The following is a 23896-nucleotide window of genomic DNA, read 5'->3' on the forward strand; positions in this document are numbered from 1 at the left end:
CTCCTCCAGCTTCTGGGCCGCCTGTCCCTGTAGGTGGAGCCCCAGAACCTCAGCACCTCTGAGCTCTGGGCCAAACAATGTGGCCATTGAGTGGGGCAGCCCACACCCACAAGGCCTCCCTGGAACGCAGTGCCTCCTTCCTCCGCCCCCAGCCCCACCCGCCACATTCACAGAAAGCCAAGGGAAGGAATTCGGGCTCCCCTTGAGCCCATGTGAACTAGAGCACAGGGGATGACCTTGGGGTTCCTGGGGGTAGAGGTGCAATTCTGCCAAGGCAAAGGGGAGGAGTGAAGACTGGCGAGCTTCCAAGCCTGTCTAGCACATTCTATGGCCCCTCTGCCACACTCCCTAGGGTGGGATCACCAGATGAGGAGACTGAGGTGGTTCCACATCCTCATGTGCTGGCCCAAGTGCGCACAGCTGTGGGGTGCTATGGAGGGGATTCGAATCCGGGAATTCCTAACTCCTGGCACCGTCTGGTCCGCAGGTCAGCAGCGTTGGCTTCAGGATCAGAGTCCCTGAGCCTGAGTCCGCAGGCCGCTACGGGAGGACTACAGGCTTTCATTCTCGGAGCCTCCATTTGCTCATCTGTAAAATGAGGCAACATATCCCTGCCCTGAAGCAATCTTGGGAGATTAAATGAGATCAGAGGTGTAAAATTAACAAACAGTGCCTGGCACCTAGCCAGAATGTGACAAACGAGAGCCACTGTCATCATTATGATGGCCACCAACATCACCACTGCCCTCCTCACACACCACTCAGGAAAGGCCAAGTTCAGGGTTGGAACCAGGCTCCGGGGCAGATGCAAACTGGACCTCCAGCCCCTGGGGAGAGACACAGGCTCTAGTGTGTCTGCAAAGACATTTCTGATCCCTCTGACCATCTGTCGGCCCAGCCACCATTCCCTAAAGCCAGCTGCGACCAGAGTTCCTGCAGATAGAGAGGAACGAGGCAGGGCCATAGCCCTGCCCTGGGGGAAGTGACTAGAAGAGAGGGGTCAGGAGTTGGCCTCCCAAATCCATGAGACATTGAGTGAGTAGGGTCATAGGAAACGCCTGCCTGGTAGGAGACCCCATTTTCAACTAAATTTGTTAAACACTGTGGCATCTGAGATGGTCCTTAAGGGACAAGCAGGATTTGAAACAAAGGGGTCGGGGCGGTGGAGGGGGGGGATGAAGTACAACAGGCAGAGCCAGGAAAGTGGTGCAGGGTGGGCATTCAGGTCTTACTACCTAAGACAACCGCTGGCCTTCCCTGACTCATTGCCTGAGGGACACAAGCCTCCAAGGAACCAATACCCCCTCGTAAACTAAGGTGAACACGGGATTTCAGGACTGGAGTCACACACAGCTGGGTTCTAGTTCGGGCTCTGACACTAACAGAACAACCCCGGGGGCACGTCCAGAGCTCCAAGCCTGGTTTGCTCATCTGTCAAGTGGGGGGAACTGTAGGACCTGCCTCCCAGGTAGTGATCAAACAGGGTGACGTGAGGAAGACCTAGGGTGCATTTGGCAAGTGCACCAACTGTCCGTGACACCAGCTGTATGCACTTGGCGAGCGTGCGCCCCACCAGCGCGTGCCCCGCGAGAGGGTGAAGGAGCAGTTATTCCAGAGCAGCAGGGAGCTGGGGAAAAACACTGGGTGTCCCAGGCAAGTCCAAGCGCCCATCTGTTCACAGCACACACCATCACCTGACACCCGATGCGTGGTCCATGCTCATTTTGTCTACTGTCCCCTCTCCAAGCCACCCCCAGAGTGGAGTTTCCCTGAAGGCAGGGCTTTGTGTCCGTGCCCTCACCAGAAACAGTGCCCAGCACACAGCTGGTGCTCTGTGAACATCTGTTGGTGAAGGAAGGGAGGGAGGAAGCCACAAGCCAGTGAGTGAATGAATGAATACGTGAATGAAGTGTGGCCGCCCCGTCTGCTCCAGGGAGGTCTCGGTCCCGACACGTGAGGCTGTGGATGTGGAACAGCAGACACAGACAGGAGTGACCACGACAGGGACTCACAGACCGTGTGACAGCTGTAGGGGTTAAAGGTCCCCTCAGTGACAATGCAAGCCGGAAGCGCTCTGACAGAGCCCAGTAGGGACACCACCAGGAAGGCAGCAATCCACACAGAAGAGAGCCCCACAGCCCCCCATATGCCCGTTTCCCCACTCCCCACCCAGGACCGGAATCATTTGTCCCCTCGGGGCCCGGCAGAGCATAAATGCTGCCTGGGCAGGGGCAGGGGCAGCGGCAGGCAGGAGGGCAGGTGCCCAACTATGGGGCAGCTATACTCAGCCAGCTCACAGGGGCCATGCAGAAATATGGGCCCGTGTGGCCGGAGCTGCTGACCCTTCAAGCCAAGCCAGGTGCCTGGATTCTCGTGTGAAAGATGTCAATTTATGAAGGTTCATGCTATTTCAAAAAACTGAAAAGGCCTGACCTCGATGCAGCCTGTGGGCCTGGCTGACACATCTATCTGCCCACCTAGACTCGTTAGCTAAGTGCCTGACACTGAGCTCCTACTATCCGCCAGCTGGGACATGATGGGTTTCTGACCCCGGACAAAGGGCTGTGAAGTCAGTGTCATCACCGTCAACATCCAGATGAGGAAACTGAGCCTCCGAAGCATGAAGAGATACGTCTAGGGTCACACGGCAGCACAGGGGGCGGACTGCAGCCCAGGTCTGGGTGACTCCAAGGCCCATGCCTGGTGGACTGAAGGACTGTGAGGAGGACCAAGTTGGGGACGACAGCCGCCTGACAGGGTCAGAGAGCAAACAAAACCCACGTGGACGTGCTTGAGAATGTGGTGGGCAAATCCCCGGACTACAGAGTCACCCTTGCTCCTGAGACTGTGATACACAGAGCCCAGCCTGGCCATCCCGACAGCAAGATTCCAGGTGGCCCCAGATTACTCCAGCCTGTCCATCCACGTCTGCATGACCCCACCTGCTCCCAGCCAGGGGACCCCAGCAGCACCAGGGCGGGGGGGTCTACTGTGCCCGAGGTAGAAGCCTGGCCACAGGCTCTTTCCCACCAGACACTGCCAAACATGTTCTGTTGGACAAGGGGCTCCTCGGGTGGACAGCGGGGGGGGGGGGGGGGGGGGTCACACACTGTATCCTTTGAACTGTTCCTAGTGGTACCCAGGGCTGGCACCAGGAGGGGCACGGTTTTGAAGCCTAGCTGATCTGGGCTGGAAACTGGCTGAGTCAAGACAAGTCTCTCTCCCTCTCTCTCTCTCTCTGACCCTGTCTTCCCATCTGTAAAATGGAGGTAAGAGCATCTGTATCCCATGGATTTGGGACAATCCGGTGAGATAATCATGAAAGAGCCCAGCAAAGGGTAGGTATTTTGCTGACTCTTCCTTCTCGTCCCCCCTGCCTGATTCATCCTCTACTCCAAGAAGCTACAAGCCTCCCCCCACCGCTTTCCCTCCCCAAGTTTCAGGGCACTCTAGCTGTACAAGGGGAATGGCAAGAAAGTAATAACACATCTGCCTCAAAGGACTGAGAAGCCTGTGCAGAGACTCTCAGGTACTACTGCGTGTGTGTGTGTGTGTGTGTGTGTGTGTGTGTGTGTGTGTGTGTGTGACAAGTGGGTGCCGCACAGACCCCACCCAGAGGGAAAGAAGAGGTTAGTGAATGCCAGGCTACTCCAGGGGGGCCAGGACCCTGGAGCCCGTGGAAAGGGGTCCTGGCCCACAACACTGATGCCCGCGAATGCAGAATTCAAGATTTCAGGGAACCATGGATCAGGACAAAATGAGCTGACTTAGGTGAAAAGACCTCCTTGGGAGCAACCCTTCCAAGCCCCTGGCACTGTGGGCCAGGGAGCAGAGGCACAGATAAGGGGACAGTGCTTGGCTACGGTCACACAGCAAGTTGGTCTCAGATCTGGGGAGATCTCAGGTCTCCTGATACCAGCCCAGCACTCCTGCCACACCCAGCGACTTTCTAGACGTACACAGAGCTGCTAAGTACTTTCTAACATCACCTTCTCTTTATAGCTCTGGCTTGTTTAAGGCCAGATATGCAATCTCTGTCAGCAACCAACAGCTGGCCTCCTAGCCCAAGGCGACAAGCCACAGAAACCTTGGCCGATGAAATGTGGTCATATGAACATGTGTGGACAGTGGGCCCCTCCCACCCACACCCTGCTCTGTGACCCTGGGACCTGTACTTCCTCTCTGCAGAATGTTTACTTTCAGACAAGAAGTCACTCTCTGAAAAGCCCCTAGTCATTCCTTCTGGGTACTACACACACACACACACACACACACACACACACAAAGTTGGCATACGTGTTCAGGAAGTTCACAGATCCCCCACAAGCCTATTTTTGGACTCCCTAGGCCAGAAGTCCTGACTTCAGAGCTCACCAGGTCTGGTGACTTCAGGGGCAAACGAGGCTGCATATATAAAAAGATATACATATGCTCTCAACATTTTTCTAGGAACACAACCTTCTTGTTTGTCCTTACTTTCCTCAGTTTTGACAGAGATGCGAGATGAGAAATGTTTCCTCTCAATTCTACTTGAAGTGACAGCAGTACCCCCCAATGACAAACAGACCTCAGTATCGGGAATGCGTCAGGGAGCAGTGAGGTCTGAGGCTAATCGGAGAGCACATCCCTGTCTGTGGGGGCCCCAGGCAATTGCCACCACGCAGAAAGGTAGCCTATACAACCACATCTCCAGAATGTTCTGACAAAATGCTAGCAGCAAATTTCTAAAAGCATCTCACATGCCAAACAAACAGCATCCCCAGGCCCAATCCTTCAGTCTGCAATTTTCTCCAAGGCTTCACATGCAGGTGAGGGGCCCTGGCTCGTGACCCGTCTGGCATGGTAGATACCCTTCCACCCCAACAGCAAAAGACTGAATGGCAAAGACCTGTAGCTCTCGGGGGGGGGGGGGGGCGATTTTGCCTCCCACCCCCGCACCACGGGACATTTGGCAATATCTGGAGATATTTTGGTTGTCAAACTGAGCCGCGAGGTGGGAGGTGGGAGGTTCTATTAGAATCTACTGGGTAGAGGCAGGGACATTGTTGAACATTCTACAATGTACAGGACAACTACACACACACACACACACACACAATGACCCAAACCCCAATGTAGACCAGAGTCCATGGGGCTACTCTGGGGGCCACCTTAGGAGTGGGAAGTCAGTACTAATGTGCTGAAGAGGCCCATTGTGACAACTTCCTTTTAACAGGGAGTGCAGTACCCAGGCTGAGGCTTTGACAGGCAAAGGGATCGGGTTAGAATTCAACACAATTGGTTTCTTTTCTTTTCTTTCTGTTTATGACAAGTGGGTCCTAGTTTCCCATGTAGGGTAGTAAGATGAAAGTTTCTTTTTATTTTTTTTTTTAATTTTTTAAAAATGTTTTTATTTATTTTTGAAGGAGAGAGAGACAGCATGAGCAGGGGAAGAGCAGGGAGAGAGGGAGACACAGAATCCAAAAGAGGCTCCAGGCTCTGAGCTGTCAGCCCAGAGCCCGATGTGGAGCTTGAACTCACGAACTGTGAGATCATGACCTGAGCCGAAGTCGAACGCTTAATTGACTGAGCCACCCAGGCGCCCCTGAAAGTTTCTTTTTAAATACATGTATTTAATTTCTAGAAAGTGCATCACTTTAAGTTTGAGCCCCACCTTGGGCTCTACACTGACAGCACAGAACCTGCTTGGGATTCTCTCTCTCTCTCTCTCTCTCTCTCTCTCTCTCTCTCTCTCCCCCCTACTCTCTCTTTGAAATTAAATAAACTTAAAAAAAAAAAAAAAAAGAGTGAGGGGCACCTGGGTGGCTCAGTCACAGTTAAGCATCTGACTCTTGATTTCAGCTCAGGTCATGATCTCATGATTTGTGAGTTCAAGCCCCATGTCAGGCTCTGTGCTGCTTGGAAATCCGTGTCTCTGGTCCTCCCTCCCTCATGCTCATGCTCTATCTCTCCCTCAAAATAAATAGAAGGTTAACGACTATAGCAGTAGCCGAACAGAAGAGCTGTGGAAGCAGCAGCCCTATCGAGAATACCCTATAAATACCATAGATATTCAGCACTGAGAATAGTCTGTTCACACCCAGGGAAAACCCAGGAAGACTCCATGATGGTACAGACCTCCCGTGCAAGCAGAAGAGTCACCGCTCTATTTGATACTCAGCAAGGACATTGCTGGGCCAATAAACTCACTGCAAAACCTTCTGACCAGGTGAAACCTGGGGACACAGGGACTTCTGAACTTGACCTGTGCCGAGTCTCCAGGGCAGGCCAGGGTGGCAGGGCCTGCTGCGTGCACATGAAAGGCCTTTCCTCCCTCTGTCGGTGTCGTCCTCGAACCTTAACGTTACCTTTCTTATTGTTCTGGGAGGACAAAATCACAGCGAAGCCTCAAGAAGGTTTGCCAGGCAAAAGGCAGAGAAGCCAGGAGAGAGGGCGCTGCAGGAAACTAGGGGAAGGGGCCAAAAGGGTTGGGCGGAGAGGGGAGAGAGGGACAAGGGCATTAACGAAGCACACACTCTGTGCCAGGCACTGCTGCCCACACCTGACCTGCAGGCCTCACTTCATCCTTACAACAGGATAAGCTTTGTGATCATCCTCGCCATCTGTGCCGAACAGATGGAGACTCGAAGGTTAGCTAAGATCCACACTGGCACCAACAGACAGGACTGGACCTGGCTCCTACACCGCAGGGCCGGGAAGGGAGCAAATGCATGTGACCAGCACGGAGGAGGCACAAAGGGACTGAGACCGGCTAAGAAGCGGGCAGGCACTGCCCTGCTTGAAACACCCCAGGGGTTTCCCAACACCTACAATAAGATCGCAACTCCTACCTTCCAGACCCCCATCTCCTCCCACCCAGCCCAGGCACTGCCCCTCGCGGTCTTTAAACGCAGTGAACACACTCCCACTTGATGTAACCTCAGTCCTCCCTCCACCGGCTCCTTCTCAGCTATCACCTCGAGGCTTCCCAGACCACACACTGAAGGTGGCTTGCCTTCACCTCCTGCTGGCTTGAATTTGATTTCCATCCTGCACCAAGCCAAGGACCCTCTTGGCTAGTCCTGTGGGACCCCCTCTGGGTCCTCGGACCCAACCTGCCTGCATCACTTTCTGTATCCAAAGGGCCCGGGACATGGCTCGGCACAAGGAAGGAACCCGACAGAGACTTGGTTAAATGACTAAATGGAGACTGCGGCAGTCCTCCAGGGCTGCAGGCTCAACTGCCCCTGGGGTGAACAGGTAACACATCAAAACTCAGGGTTTGTGTCCGTCAAAAAGGCCAAGCAAGATCTGTGCTCAGGAACTGATCAGAAGGGGCTTGAAAATGCTCACCAAGTGCAAAAGCAGGATTCCAGCCACCTTCACCTCTCTTCCACTCAACACAAGGAAAAGCTTTAGAGGAATGCAGATTCCTTCCCTCCTCCCTACCAGCTATCACTAGCTAGAGAACAAAGCCCAAAGTCAACCTTAGGACATCGGCTTTGTGGGACTTCACTCCCCCAGGGCAGGGCTGGCCCCAAGCACCTCAGCTGTCTTTTTTTTTTTTTTAATGTTTATTTATTTATTTTTGAGAGAGAGAGAGAGAGAGAGAGAGAGAGAAAGAGAGAGAGAGAAGGGAAAGGGAGAGAATGGGAGACAGAAAATCCCAAGCAGGCTCCACACTGACAGCACAGGGCTCGATCTCACGAACCATGAGATCATGACCTGAACCGAAATCAAGAATCGGACCCCCGCCTCAGCTGTCTTGAGGGGACCGGCCTGGACCTCCACTCCCTCCCTTGTGCTGGACCAGAATGAAGGTAGGACCCAGTCTCCCGGAAGCGACACCAAGACTGGTAACTGTGCTAAAACATGCCTGGTAAAAGGAGAGAAAAGAAATGGAGCGGAGAGGAGAGGAAGAGGAGATGCAGTCCACCTAGAGGTACAGGGAAGAAGTGAAAATGCCTCATGGAGGCAGTGATGCTCTCGTTGACCACAGATGACGATGGGAAGGGCACGCCTGGAAGAGGGTACCAGATGAGCAAAGGTCTGGGGGTGTCGCCTGCAAGGGGCTTAGAATAGGTCTGGGAAAGCATCCGCTGATGGGAGACCACAGCCTGTGTACCGGGTAATGGATTTGGAATATATTCTGGGGAGCCGTGGAAGGGCTTTCCATAGAGCAGTGTAACACGAGTAGGTTCTCTCATCCCTGGTCTTTGAAGACTTCCGTATGTCTGGCCTTGTGACTAATTTGCTGTGTGACCTCAGGTAAATCCCGGACCGTGTCTGGCCTGCAGTTGTCTCATCTTTCAAATGAGTGGATGGCTGTGTGATACCCAGCGGCAGTGTCCCGTGGCTTAGTCAACACTCCTCTGGTCTGGCTCCAGTGGTATGCCAGAGCAAGCATTCACTGGCTTGGGAAACTGATTGTGAAATTTTCAGGAATTGTCGTCAGCCAGCTGTTAAACACAACCACTATTAAAAATGAAGTTATATAACGTTATAATTTTTGGACTTACGTTGAAAACAAAGATTATAAACACTCAAGACCTATCCTTTCCCTAACGACTGTACCACATTCTACTATCACCTATGCACTTGAGATTATTTACATCTACTAAATCTGTGCGGCAGAAATACTTTATCATGGAATACCATTGCAAACCTCTTTCCAACTCTGTTAGCGACATGGTGTTTGTAGCCTGAAATTAACCAAAGCGGGAATGTATCTCCTCGGGAGATGGTGCTGCTCTCCTCTGGGAGGTGGTGACTGTTACAAATTTCCCATCGTCCCATTCTCCCACTCCCAAACACCTATAGGAAAACACACCCAACCCTTGAAAGACTTTGCCAGAGGCCAAAATCTGGCTCAGGGCAGGGGTTGGGGACCGGAGGGATGCTGGTGAGGAGGGGCCATTATAAAGCCAAGGAAAGGGGCGCCTGGGTGGCTCAGTCGGTTAAGCGTCCGACTTCAGCTCAGGTCACGATCTTGCGGTCCGTGAGTTCGAGCCCCGCGTCGGGCTCTGGGCTGATGGCTCAGAGCCTGGAGCCTGCTTCCGATTCTGTGTCTCCCTCTCTCTCTGGCCCTCCCCCGTTCATGCTCTGTCTCTGTCTCAAAAATAAATAAAACGTTAAAAAAAAAAAATTTAAACCCAAGGAAAGTCATGAGGGCAGCCAACGTTTCCTGCACTCCCTCATTTTTGGGCCCTGGGTCTACCTCCAGAGTTGCACTGTCGACAGTGTCCAAGCCAGTACCACTAACCACACATGGCTATCAAGCACTTGAAATGCGGCTAATGTAGAACTTTACTCACTTGTAATCAATTTAAATTTACAATCTGACACTTGGGGCGCCTGGGTGGCGCAGTCGGTTAAGCGTCCGACTTCAGCCAGGTCACGATCTCGCGGTCCGTGGGTTCGAGCCCCGCGTCGGGCTCTGGTCTCATGGCTCAGAGCCTGGAGCCTGTTTCCGATTCTGTGTCTCCCTCTCTCTCTGCCCCTCCCCCGTTCATGCTCTGTCTCTCTCTGTCCCAAAAATAAATAAAAAAACGTTGGAAAAAAAAAAATCTGACACTCAATTCTGTTACTAGGAAACATTTAAGAATGTGGAGACAACACTGAATCTACTTTGTCAACAGTAAATTTTACGACATCTAAATATAGATTTCTGATGAAAATGTAGCTCCTGAATTGAGACGTGCTGTAAGTGTAAAACACACACTGGATTTGAAGCCTTAGAATGAAAAATAAAGTGAAATGTCTCATTCATAATTTTTCTATTGATTCCATGTCAAAATAATATTTTTGATATACCAGCTTAAATAAATGATATTATTTAAATTAACTTCATCTGTTTCTTTCTTTTTTAAATATAGCTATTAGAGGGGCGCCTGGGTGGCTCAGTTGGTTAAGCGTCCGACTTCAGCTCAGGTCACGATCGCACAGCTTGTGAGTTCAAGCCCCATGTCAGGCTCTGTGCTGAGAGCTCAGAGCCTGGAAGCTGCTGCGGATTCTGTGTCTCCCTGTCCCTGTCTGTCTGTCTCTGTCTCTCTCTCTCTCTCTCTCTCTCTCCCTCTGACCCTCCCCACTTGCGCTCTGTTTTTCTCTCTCAAAAATAAAACATTAAAAAAAAAAAAGCTTAAAAATTCTCCTAAAGAGGCACAGGCAAGCATACAAAAAGTCAAAGAGGGGGCGCCTGGGTGGCTCAGTCGGTTAAGCATCCGACTTCAGCTCAGGTCACAATCTCGCGGTCCGTGAGTTCAAGCCCCACGTCGGGCTCTGGGCTGATGGCTCAGAGCCTGGAGCCTGTTTCAGATTCTGTGTCTCCTTCTCTCTCTGCCCCTCCCCCGTTCATTCTCTGTCTCTCTCTGTCTCAAAAATAAACGTTAAAAAAAAAAAATTAAAAAAAAAGTCAAAGAGGTCCATCACAAAGTTGTTTATAACAGAAAAAAAAAAAAAAAAGGCAACCTAAATGCCCAACAATAGAGAATGGCACAGCCAGGAGATGGAATTCTACAGAAAAACCAAATATGAAGATGCAGTGTCCCCCCACTGACATGAAAAGGTGTTCTTAATAGACCTTAAATAAAAAGAGTAAAAGGCAAAGTAATAAGTATGATATCAATTTTTCTTTTTTTTAAAAAAACCTGTGGGCATGGGTACATATATGTATATATTTTAGAAACCTAGAAAAATATATTCTACATTTATCAGCAGTTATCTCTGGTACAAAATTTTGAATGGTTTTAATCATTTTTTTTCTTTTGTTTTTCTGTAGCCTCTCATTTTTCTCCAGGGATCATAGATACAGTATTTGTTTAATTTCTTAAAAGAAAGAACTTTCTGAGAAGCAGCTCCATGAACAGGACAGAGGAAACAAGCAGGTTCAGGTACGTGGCCATGAGCAAGAGGCCCCGCCCTCTCTGGACCTGTGTCCCCACCCCGCTCACCTCCCAACGTGCCTGGAGACAGGGGATGAGAAAGGCTTTGGAATCTGCATCTAGCAGTCAGTGGTGGTGGTTTCATACCCCAGTGACATCCGGGGGGCTCCCCAAAGAGACTCTCAGGCAAACGAAAGTTGGCTTCCACCCAGGATTGGAAAGGGAGGCGTTTCAGTGGACAGAGCTCTGGGCAGGGCCAGGGGGCCGCATTCTCACTCCCCTCAGACACTGGTTTCCTTCACTTCTGTGAAATGACAGGGATAAACTCCGACAGTGGTTTCCCTAAACTCTCCTTTGGTTTTTCTTAAAACAGCAGGATCCTTTTCTCAAATGAAACACAGATTTCCCCATCAAGCATCAGTAGCCTGTTCCTAAAATCAGGTATCTTGTACAGAAAGAAAAAACCTAGGGTCTATTTCCCCTTATTTTATTTTATTACTTTTTTTAACATTTATTTTTGAAAGAGATGGCGCATGAGTGGGGGAAGGGCAGAAGAGAGAGAGAGGGAGACACAGAATCCGAAGCAGGCCCCAGGCTCTGAGCTGTCAGCACACAGCCCGCTGTGGAGCTCGATCTCGGGAATGGCGAGATCATGACCTGAGCCAAAGTCAGATGCCCAACTGACTGAGCCACATAGGCGCCTCTATTTCCCCTTATTTTAAGTGGGAAAAATTAAAAAGCACATCAACTCCAAACTCTCCATTAATTTCCTAAAATATAACTAAAACATAGTAACTCTCTCTACACATAATAACCTATCACGATAGAAGGCTGAACACTGAGAACATCCCCCTCGTAACCACTAAATCATCATTAACCTTGCTGTGTGCAGCAACACGGACCTGGGCCAGCTCTCTCAGCTCCAGCACCTCTGCAGGTGCCCGGCCCTGCCAACCCCTGGGATGTCTTTGCAAAACATCTACGTGTGATTCTGACAGTCTTCCAATTGCATCTAGAATTCCTGCGCGTGATTTTGTTGAACGGAGTTTTGGGAACATTAACACGTTGCTCCACATATAAAACGCTTGCTGAAAAATAGTTTGAAGAGACACGTATGTTCTAGGGAGTCCGGGTTTCATAAACTGAGAGGCATTCATCCCAGAAGAGTGTCCATGGGACAACCATTCCGCAGGACAGACATGTCCTATGAAAACCAGGGAGCCTGCAAAATTTCTCTAGAGAGGCTAGGGAGTGAGGCTGGGTTTGGAAGGCGGGGCTTGAAGCTGCGCCCGCACTGCGCACATCCAGCCAATGAGGCTCCTGGGCGGAGAATGAGGGGTGTTAAGGGGTCCCCTCCTCTGATGCTGCCATTGCAGAGAATCCCCACACAGCAGCCACAGTAATGACACCGCTAGTGCAAATGATATAACATATACAAACAGTCCGTCAGTCGACAGTCACCAGGCTCTTGCACCTGCCAGGTACACTTGTAAACACCGATCATGAGTTAATTTATTTGATCCCTGTAATAACCAAATGAGCCAGGTACTATTATTACTCCCATCTTACAGTCGGGAAAACTGAGGCACAGAGAAGTTAAGAGCTTGCCTAGGATTCTCTAACTCATAAATGGCAGAGCCTTAGAATTCCATGGGGCGCCTGGGTGGCTTACTCGGCTAAGCGTCCAACTCTCAACTTTGGCTCATGGCATGACTTCAGGGTCATGGGATCAAGCCTTGTGTCAGGCTCTACTCTGGGCATGGAGGCTACTTGGGATTCTGTCTCTCTCTCTCTCTGCCCCTCTCCCGTCCAAAAAGAATTCCTTCCTGCTCAAACCACTGCCCCCACCCCCAAAAGTGGGGAGGCTCTGTAGAAAGGGAAGGAGAGGGGATCCAGAGCCGCCCTACTTCACCTTCTGCTTACCCGGGCCCCGGCCCTCAAAGCAGACACTAAGAAAGAGCAGAGCACCTGTGAACCTGGCTAGCTCCGGCCTACCGGGCCACAAGGACCAGGAGGGGGCAGGCAGGCAGCCCTTACCCACAGCTTCCCGTCATAGTAGTAGGCTCCCAGGAGCTTCACGATGTAGGGGTGGTCGCAGGTGGCGAGGATGTCGATCTCCACCGTGTAGTCCTCAAGCTCCTCCTCACTCTTGGTCTCAATTACTTTGGCGGCAGCCAAGGCACCCGTCTCCTTGTTCTTGGCCTGTGAAGCGGAGGCAAAGAAGGTCAACGAGGCACATCCGGCAGGAAACCGAGCCCCGGAAGCCGCTCGGACAGCCCTGCGTGAAAACCGGTGTTCGGCGATCCATGCTAATGTTGTTTAAAGTACAACATACCCACACTATGCAATAAATAAAAATACAAGAATCGTGTATCCCTACAAACACCAACAGGGAAAGATTGCTAAGTTGTGTTCAGTAAGAGATCCAAGTCACTGAAAAATCAAGTGGTAGGACGCTTTTTCTGTAACAATGGAAAAGTGGGGCCCCTGGGTGGCTCAGTCGGTTAAGCATCTGACTCTTGGTTTCGGCTCAGGTCACGATCTCACAGTTCGTGGGTTCAAGCCCTACATAGGGCTCTGTGCTGATGGTGTGGAACCTGCTTGGGATTCTCTCCCTCTCTCTCTCTCTCTCTCTCTCTCTCTCTCTCTGCCCCTCCCCCGCTTATGCAGTCTCTCTAAATAAATAAACTTAAAAAAATTTAATGGAAAACTGCATAAATGCATGGAAAACTCTGGAAACATGCTGCCTGACAGCAGGCTAGGAAGGTGCCTAAAATGGGGAGAATTAAAGGGCACCTTCACTCTGCGTGTTGTTTAAAACATTAACAGGCACATTTCATATGTGTATTTGCATATTTCCCACACGTTAAAAGTAAAATGAAAAGAGGTTTTAAGTCCCCACTAAGTGCAGTGCAAGTGCTTCCCAGATGCATCTCCCCGGTATAACAACGGTTTATTTGATGAAAAAGAGGGAGGGAATTTCACACCTACAAGGATGGCTAAAAAATTTTTTTTTCTGAGAGAGAGACAGAGAGCATGGGGGGGGGGGAGGGAGGGAGAGGGGGAGAGGGAGAGAGGGAGGGAGAGGGAGAGAGAGAGAGAGAGAGAGAGAGAGAGAGAGAGAGAACCCCAAGCAGGCTCCATGCTCAGTGCGGAGCCCAAAGCAGGGCTCGACCCCATGACCCTGAGACTACGACCCGAGCCTAAATCAAGAGTCAGACACTCAACCAACTGAGCTATCCAGGTGCCCCTCTAATTTTCTGAAAAACGAAAAATAGGGGCACCTGGCTGGCTCAGTCGGTAGAGCATGCGACTCTTGATCTCAGGGTTGTGAGTTTGAGACCCACATGAGGTATAGAGATTACTTAAAAATCAAATCTAAAAGAAAAAGAAAGCAAGAAAAGTAGCGTTGGTGAGACTGTGGAAACATTGGAACCTCTGCACATTGCTCGTGGGAAGGTAAAATGGTGCACCTACCATGGAAAACAGTTTGGGGGTTTCTCAAAAGGTTAAACACAGAACCACCGTGGCCCGGCAGTTCCACTCCTGGGGAGAGATACAAAAGAACTCACAGCAGGGATCCGAGCAGGTATCTGTCCACCCATGTTCACGGCAGCACTACCCACTGACGTCAAAAGGTGCAAACGAGCCACATGTCCATCAGCAGATGAATGGACAAAAAAGTGGAATATACACTCAGTGGAATGTTATTTGGCCTTAAAAAGGAAGGAAATCCTTCTTTTCTTTCTTTCTTTTTTTTTTTTTCTTTTGTCTGGGAAACTGTATTTCTCCTATCCTGAATGAAAGCCTCGCTGGATAGAAAAAGGAAGGAAATTCTGATGCATGCTAGAACAGGACGAACTTCATGCTCGATGGAAAAAGCCAAGTCACAAAAGAACAAATATCGTATGATCCCACTTATGTGAGATACCTACACGAGTGAAATTCAGAGACAGGACGTATAATCGAGGCCACCAGGGCAAATGGAGAGTTAGTGTTAAACGGGCACCGAGTTTCTGTTTGGGATGACGAAGAGGTTCTGGAAACGGACAAGGGGGGGAAGGTTGTACAACACTGTGAATGTACGTAATGCCAATGAATTGTGCACTTAGGGCTAAAAATGGTCAGTTTTAGGTTATACATATTTTACCGCAATTTTAAGAACTGAGAGCAAGAGAGAAAGAACCAGGCAAACAGTGCAAGCTACCGCACCCACGGGGAGCTGGTATCCAGGAAAAGGGAACAGAACCCACACGCCCTCAAGTGGCCCCGTGACCCTCAAGGGCCGCTGGGAGCATTCACCCACTGTGCTGCATGCGCTCGGGTGTTTTAAGAGAACACACTTGGGGCGCCTGGGTGGCTCAGTCGGTTAAGCCGCCGACTTCGGCTCAGGTCATGATCTCGCGGTCCGTGAGTTCGAGCCCCGCGTCGGGCTCTGTGCTGACAGCTCACAGCCTGATGGCTGTTTCAGATTCTGTGTCTCCCTCTCTCTGACCCTCCCCTGTTCATGCTCTGTCTCTCCCTGTCTCAAAAATAAATTAAAAAAAAAAAAAAAAAAGTTAAAAAAAAATTAAAAAAAAAAAAAAAAAAAAGAGAGCACACTTTCCAACAACACAGGCCCAGGAAGCAGGCCACTCATCTGGAGCCCTTGAATAGCCATCTGTGGGGAAGCACACGGGAAATGGGCTCTTCTGGACTCCATGAGCAGCCCTGGTGGTCTCCACTGTGGTGGCTTCCTGAGGACAGTATCACACACGACCCTCACCTCCTAGGACAACTCTGACCGGCCCCACGACGTGGTGATTGATGGCCCAGATGCTCCTGCATGCCTAGCACCCCCAAGGATGACAATGAGCATTAGCATCACCTCACACAACACCGCAGTACCCAGCACCTCAGTGTCCCCATTCTAGAGGCTTAGAGAGGGGACATGGCTGGAACTAGGATAGTGGCACCAGAATTAGAACCTGGGTCCTCTAACTTCCAAGACCCTGTGCACTTTCCACTGCTGTACAAGGTCTCTGATCGTCTCCAGAACTCAGAAGCCCTAAGACCAGACACTCACAGAAACCTACGAGAGAGCTCCCAGGCCAGCCCCGCACAGGGCACCCTCCCCGCAGAGACAGAGTGGCCCATCCCGTGGCCTCAAGGTCCAGCCAGAGACGCAGCCCTCTACTGCCAGTGACTAGAGGGCATGCTTATGGAGGGTGGGGTAACTGTGAGGGGGCGGCAAACCCTGCCAGGGAACCTTGTGGAAGGGAGTATGCCAATGGGCCATTTTTGAGCTCATTTGCAAATTTATTCTCCGTGTAACTGTTTCTGTTAATAGAGCTGCAAAATCCCCAGGGCCCCACACAGTGATGACAATGGTCTCCCATTGATCAAGGTCACTAGTCTACACTCCAGCATGTGCTAACTCATTTATCTCTTCAAGCACCCCCCAATGCTGGTGCTCTTACTATCTCATGCACAGACGAGGAGACTGAGCAGAATCCCCAACACAGGTGAGGTGACGGGGCCGGTCGGGACGCCTGCTCCCAGGTCTGCACTTCGGCAGGGACACCCTTCCTCCACATGGTCCCTTCCTCATGAGGCCCAGGAGCCGAGTGCGGGGGCGGGGAGACAGAGTTTCCCAGGGGGCCATAACCCAGTGTCAGTCCTTGTGCTAGAACCCACCTGCTCACTCGCCCCACCTGAGTGGGGGCTGCTCCTATAAACTCAGTCGTGAAAGCTTGTTGAGAACACCCGAGAAACTCACGATTTCAGCCATTGGGCGCTTGTGCTCTGGTGCTCACTCACGCGGGCACACACTCACTCCCTTTCTCACACCTGACTGTGTACCTGCCCTTTCATTTCCGGTAAGGCTGATTTTTAAGTGCCCGCAAGAGGACCATCAAAGCACTCTTTCACATTGTACACCACTCTCGCTCCCCCTCCTCTCCAGACCCAGAAGAGGAGGTAAGGCCCGCTCTGCTCCTTTACCAGAAGGAAGGTCGGAAAGCTCAGCGGGGTGGCCAGAGGTGGGGCCCGGGTGAGCACGGCAACCACCTTGACCATGCTCTCCCAGCCCCCCAGCCAGAGCAGCACAGGGGAGAACTGAGCGGGGCAAAAGCCACTCCCTCAGTCACTCACCCTACACTCCTGAGAGATGGTCAAGGAGGCTGCATGGCACCTCTTCCCGGGTTTCCTTACCAGTATTTTCTCCCAGGAGTGAGGGAGGCCCAGGCAGGGACCGTTTTCCGTGAGCGCACAAAACCTGCCTTGCCCGTCACCCTGAAAGGCAGCACTGACCACAGGGCTGGGCCTCCAGCCGGTGCCAGGGTCAACACCGAGGAACACCCGCTGCCCAGCACCTCGCTCGGATTACAGAGACCAGAGCCTGCCAGAAAGGGGTTAGCTGGCAGCAGTCGTGGTGCATAAAGTGACTTCGCCAAAATTAAATTCTTTACAAGTCTGGTTGAGGCAGCAATCTACTCACCTCCGTGCCAGAAGACGTAATAATGGCTGATGATAAAAACAGCTAACACGGCCTGTGCGCTCACCGTGTGCCAGGACGGGCCTTAAATGGAATCTCTCATTGCATCCTCCATCCAGCCCTTGGAGATAAGTATTAGTAACCCCAATTTACAGATGAGAAAACAGAGATTGAGAGAGGCATGGTGATTTGCCTCAGGTCACACAGCAAGCGGGGAGTGGAAGCAGATCCAAATGCAGCCCCACCTTGCTCAAAGAGCCTAAACTCCAAGTCTCTTCCCAACCAGCCCTCCCTGGGGGGCACCCTGCTCCGCCTGCCATCGCTGAAGATAAACGACTATAGACCACAACTGATAACATGCTTGGCAGCTAAGTACTAAAAATACCAAACTTTAATCCGCCCACATGCCATTAAGGCAGGTGGTCGCCATCATGCCCATTTCCCAGATTAGCAGACTTAAGGCTCAAAGGCGTACCAGGACCCACCCCGTCCAGTGTTCTCTTGACTACACTAGGCTGCCAGAAACCAGCTTAGTCCCTGTTCGTTCATTCAACCATTATTTACTGAGCTCATGTTCTAGGGGAGGTCCTTTTCTAGTGAACAAGACAGTTTCTGCTAGAAGGAGCACTGGTAATAGAAATCACGGCCCTCTCACGACATCTCACCCTACCTGATTTTTCTTCCGGGAGCTAACCCGCCCTCATTCCCAGTCCCTAAAATGCACTGGAGCAGAATCCGCCTCCAACTCTACAAGTGGGTGGGTGACTCATACTGGTTGATCAGAACATGAATGGCTCAGGGAGAATGTGATCATGTCAGCCAATGAGATGCAACCTCGGAACAATAGCAGAGATGGCTGAGATAACCCCAAACCCCACTTTAAGCTAGCCTCCAGCATAAACATTTCATGAAAATGAAACTGGCTGAAGCAATAGAGCCTAGAGAGGGCACAAGAGGACACTGCTTGATCCCCTCAATTAATTTTTATACCCGGGAGATACTATGAAGAGCCTCATTTTATGTGTAAGAAAACTCATGCTCAGAGAGGTAAAGCCACTTGCTCAAGAACACACAGCAGATAAACAAGAGGCCTGGGAGTTGAATTCAGGTCTACGTGGCTTCAGTGTCCACGCTCCTGACCTCTTTACCAGGGGTCAAATTCTGCAAAGGTCCTGTCCGGGCCCCAGTTTCCTCCCTGTACAGTAGCAGGGTGGGGAAATGATGCCCAAGCTCTCTTCATGGTCTGAGGTGTAGGGCATCTTGTGAGAGTGGGTAGGTTCTGGAAAGCTATGGGTGGTCCAAGCGGATGGGGCACCTGTGGGAGTTGACAGTCAAGGAGTCGCATAAAGAACAAGTGGCTGTCTGTGGCCTCTGACGTCCATCTCTCCCACTGGCTGAGGCAAGGCTGGGGTCCAGCAAAGGGTGGGGGAGCCCCCGCCCAGCCCTCCGCTGCTGGCTGGCAGTGACTAACGCCTCAGCCCACACCCTTGAGAGCAGACACACAGTGGCCACTTGTGTTTACTGGCCCAGGCACCTTGGCGGGAACAATCTTTCCCCTTGTGCGGCTCAGGCGCCCAGCCTGGAGGAGGTGGGGACAACCCTCCCAGCAGGGAGCCCTGCCCCACCCAAGGGGCCCGGCCAGGCCAGGCCAGGCCAGTCCTGTCCGGTCCACTCAGGGGCCGGGGGCTTCCTGAAAGTCCATCACAAAGCAGCAGCTGAGGGGGACAACCCCCAGCCCACCCCGTCCCTCCCAGCTGCGGGCTCCCTCCTCCCCCAGGGAAAGAGCTGATATCACAGAACTCAGAGACCAGAATGTTAGCCCCCACTCCTAAATCCCAACTCCCCCGTGCCCTCTGCAGATGAGGAAACAAAAGTGAATGCAGTGACCTGGGTCCAGTCTGGGACAGTTGCAGATTCACAACCCTCCTTTCCCTTGGCAACTGCCCCTCCCTCTTGGTGCAAGGGATTCACGAGGGGCTGAGCCCACCCGGCCCCAGTGCTCAGCGCAGGCCCAGCCACGCATTCCTGGCCCTCTCGGTCACCGCCAGTGCTTCAGACTTGCACAAGTGACCCAAGGCAGGCCAACAGGGTTGTACCTGGGTGGTTTGGGGGTTGTTTTGGAGTTTTCGGTAAAGTTCTTCGGTAAAGAAGCTCTTTCTTTCTCTGGGGTTGCTAAACGGGTAGAATGGAAGTCTGGAGGGTTTTATAGCCCACATGGCCATTCATTCCTCCAGAGACCCTGACTGAGGATGAAGCCATGACAAAGGAAGCAGGGCCCACAAACGGAGGAGGGCAGATGTTGAGGTCCGCGGACACCTGGAGACAGCTGTTCCTGAAGACAGGGTCTGCCCTTAGACTTTTCAGTCCCTTCTGGACTTCTGTCATCTGCCACCAAAAAGTAAGTAGGTTTGCCATCTCTGGGGGTATTCCAGCAGAGAACAGGTATCTGTGGAGGTACTTCACCACATACCACACGTGTAACAAGGGCCACCTTCAAAAGGGCCACCAAGACCTACAAAGTGATCTTCACTGAGGCCCCTCCGAGGACCTAACTGATAACCCAGGACACAAAGCCCCAAGTGGAAAACACGGTTACTAACAGGCCACAGACAACAGAAACCGGGGGATACTTCCGCCCCCAAAACCCTCCTCCAAAGGAGCAGAGATTTATAATTATTAAATTAACAAAAACAAGGAATGACCACTTCCAGGACTGGTGACAAAGAGGGTGGTAAAATGGTGGAAAAATTTTGTCATTACTGACAAAAATACAGATTCGTTTTCTTTTTGATGTTTATTTTTGAGAGAATGTGAGCAGGGGAGGGGCAGAGAGAGAGAATGGGACAGAAGATCTGGAGCGGGCTCCGTGCGGCCAGCAGCAAGCCCGACGCAGGGCTGGAACTCACAAACTGCACGATCGTGACCTGAGCGGAAGTCGGATAACCGACTGGCGATCCAATCCTCCAAAGACAAAAGCCAGCAATAGGTTTTAAAATCCTTAACGATATCTTTTAAGCCTATCGGCCCTCATCCCTAAGAAAGGAACGCCAGGAAATTATTTAAATAAAGACAACAAGGGGCGCCTGGGTGGCGCAGTCGGTTAAGCGTCCGACTTCAGCCAGGTCACGATCTCGCGGTCCGTGAGTTCGAGCCCCGCGTCAGGCTCTGGGCTGATGGCTCAGAGCCTGGAGCCTGTTTCCGATTCTGTGTCTCCCTCTCTCTCTGCCCCTCCCCCGTTCATGCTCTGTCTCTCTCTGTCCCAAAAATAAATAAACGATGAAAAAAAAAAATTAAAAAATAAATAAATAAAGACAACAAAAGAAATGTACTAGGAGCATGGTCACCATAGTCCATAACAATGGCAAAAAAACCCCCAGAAAGAACCTAAATGTTCAACAGTAAGACAGTGGTCAAATTAACTCAGTGGGATATTAAGCAACCCTTTAAGATGATAAATAGAAAAACAATATAGTAATGAGAAAAAATAATTAAGCCATAATAGTATGTCAACAAAGCAGGCTAATAAAATGGGGCTAAGCTAGAACTTTGGGGAGATCGTTGCACCTACGAATCAGGAGAACCTGAAAACACAGCATAAGGAATACAAGCGGCTTGTAAAAGTTAATTTCCCTCAATGGCATCTGACAATTATCCACAGGGGTCCCAGCAAGGACAGTGGAGGATGGTGCCCCACAAGTAACCACTTTATCTTGACCTTGTTTTGAATGTATCCAGGCATGGTCACCCTCGTCCCCTCAGGAACCCACTTGAGCTGCGCTGTCCAATATGGCAGCTACCAGCCACACTGAATAGAGGAGAAACAATGTTCCTATCACTGCAAAAAGTTCTAGGAAGCAGCTTTGAACATAAGGCTGAACCTGGCAGAAAATACTTTCTCATAAAGGTGAGGGAGCATCTGAAACTCACTCCCATGTTCCAGACCCAGCCTCAGAAACATGTATTTCTTTGTCGAGGAAGAAACAAAGGTCTCAAGTGCAAAGAGTGGGTAGAACCTCAGGTGGTGATCGTTAGGGAGTCCGGTCTCCTAGCAACCTGGCCGGAAGGCAGGCGTGAAGGAAGGCTCCCAGCTGACCTGTCAGATGAACAGCCTAGGCATGTGGGTCAGAGCCAAAGAATGGAGTAGACAAGGCTAAAGGTTTCTATTTTCCCCGCCCTCTGGATTCTGGATGGCTGTGCCAGGCATGTGTCAAATATGGGTCAGGCCGCTGGAACCAAGAAGGAGCCTGGTCTGTGTCCTACGATACACAGCTGTGGTGTCCCTGCCTGAAAACATTTTATCTTTGTGTGGTGAGGTCTGTTACCAATCACGGGAAAGGCTTCCACTCTATTATGGAGGGAGGAAATCTGGCCCCACAAGGTCACAGCAGGACGGGCCACGTGCAGGGGAAGGGGCCCAACATAAATCCAAGCAGGGTGGCCTGAGGGCACCAGACACAGAGCCAATGTGGCCTTGGGTTCAGATTCCACTAACACCCCTGGCTGGCAGGCATGAGTCAGTCGAGGAGGGGAGTCTGTGTTCCACAGCCCAGCCTTCCGGACACTTGGGTCTTGTGGGCCTCAGGAAGAAGGCCGGCCAAGACCTCCTGAGATCTCTTGAGGGGGGATAAGCATCCCCTCACCAGTGTCCGGCATAGGTCCACGAGGTAGGCAGCTGTTCTGTCTGCCCCCGTTAAGAAAAAATGAAGGCCCTGTCCCAGGTCATGCGGCTAGGAAGTGCGGTCAGGACTCGATGCAGGCCCAGCCTTCTGCCCAGTGCTTTTCCCCTTCAGGAGCCCCCCAGAGGAAGTATCTCCAGGGGTTCCCACCCAGTTTCTACGTGTGCCCGTCCTCCTTCCCCCTTCTCTTCCTTCACTCCCTTCAGCCAGAAACCCGTTGGCGGCAAACTTCAATGGTTCCCTGCTGCTGATGCAAAGCTCAAACTCCCCGGCCTGGGACACGGAGCCCGGGTGATTTAACCCCTTCTGCTTTTCTGGGAGTCCAGTACTCCTCCACATGCACCCCCTGCTATGGCCAGTGCCCTCCTGCTTCCTACTTCCACGCGTTTCTTCCCCCCGCTGGAGTGCCTTCCCCATATGTGTGTTTATCCCACAAAGTCTAACTCCACAGCCTGTTCCCCGAAGTGCTCTCAGAACCCCAACACCCCTACTACCATTTCACACCTTTATTAGGGCTTTCTTCACAGACCTCCTGGTACCCCAGGCACTGGTGTTCCAAGATTCTCTGACTTCGTTGTGAGCTCTGAAAGGCTAAGCCCATGTCTAATTCATTCTAGTCCACCCCGCAGAGCCTCGCACAGAATATCTAGTGGACAGGAGTCTGGGAGGGTGAGTAAATGGGAAGATGAGAGAACGGGCAGGCAGATGGGCAGGTGGGTAGTGGACGGGGAGCTGGATGGACAGGTGCATGAAAAGGAAGGTGGGTGGATGGGTTAGTGGAAGAGAGGGAGGGAGAGAGGGCTACATGGAAGGATGGGCGTGCAGCAGGATGGACGGACAGGAGAGTGAACAAGCAGGACTACGAATGGGTGGATGGGAGAACAGGTGTGCGTGAGACAGGAAGAAAGGAATGAAAAGTATGACTAGACAGTAAACAATCATCAAATCTTTTTTTCCAAAAGGCACTAGAGCCTGTTTTTTTTTTTTTAAGTTTATTTATTTGAGAGAGAGAGAGAGAGAGAGCTTGCACGCGTGCATACGCACGCATGAGCAAGCAGGGGAGGGGCAGAGAGAGAGGGAGAGAAAATCCCAAGCAGACTCTGTGCTGTCAGTGCAGAGCCTGACGCGGGGCTCAAACTCACAAACCCTGAGATCATGACCTGAGCCGAAATCAAGAGTCAGATGCTTGACTGAGCCACCCAGGCACCCTGAGCTACACTGTTGGCTTCTGTGAACACCAGACTCTCTCCTTCCCTTCATATTGTAGCCAAGAAAAAGTTTTTTCTACAGGCACCTACCCTACTCCATTCCACCCATGTCCCCATCTTGGCAAACTTAGAAATGGGCAAATTTCCATCAAATGATTTGTGGAACGGAAAAAGCACAGGAGCTGGGTTCAAATCCCGACTCTACTACTTACCAGCTAAGCGCCCTTCAGGAAGGCAAGGAACCAGACTTCAGTTTCCCGGCAGAGGTGTGGACAATTCCAGAGACACACGAGAAAGTTTATAAACCACCATGGGTTAATGGGTTAACTACTGGCTGTTACGTTCCTCGCTTAGGACCGTGTATGTTTCACTTTCAAAAGCCTAAAAGCATGTTTAGCTTGTTCACCAATATATCTGCCACCATGTTCAGCCATAGTACACACTACGTATTTTTAAGTTATGGGTGGATGGCTGAATTGGCATTGGTATCTCCGTGCAAAAAAAGAAACGATGTGTCCTCCGCCTAAGGATGGAAAGGAAGTGACGAGAAGTCCCTTTTCTCCTCAACGTATTTATATTCCTGAATCTCTAGCTGTTCTCTGGTTTTGAAAGCTGTCTCCTCTCTACCTTGGGGAAGCCCAAGCCTCTGACTGAGCAGGATATACACACTTAACTGAG

At 51.3% G+C, this 23896-nt stretch overlaps 1 protein-coding gene across 2 annotated transcripts in view; it reads right to left on the reverse strand.

Moving 5' to 3' along the window:
* STK10 (serine/threonine kinase 10) overlaps positions 1 to 23896 on the reverse strand; it is a 118879-nt gene that overhangs the window by 80196 nt on the left and 14787 nt on the right. For both annotated transcript variants that reach the window (XM_086715154.1, XM_086715158.1), the window contains exon 2: positions 12897 to 13061. In XM_086715154.1, coding sequence (XP_086571280.1) covers positions 12897 to 13061 — 165 coding nt within the window. The remainder of the gene's footprint in view (positions 1 to 12896; positions 13062 to 23896) is intronic.

This window comes from Puma concolor, chromosome A1 (genome assembly GCF_028749965.1).
Source record: "Puma concolor isolate L17-30 chromosome A1, mPumCon1.1.hap2, whole genome shotgun sequence".
Lineage (NCBI taxonomy): Eukaryota > Metazoa > Chordata > Mammalia > Carnivora > Felidae > Puma > Puma concolor.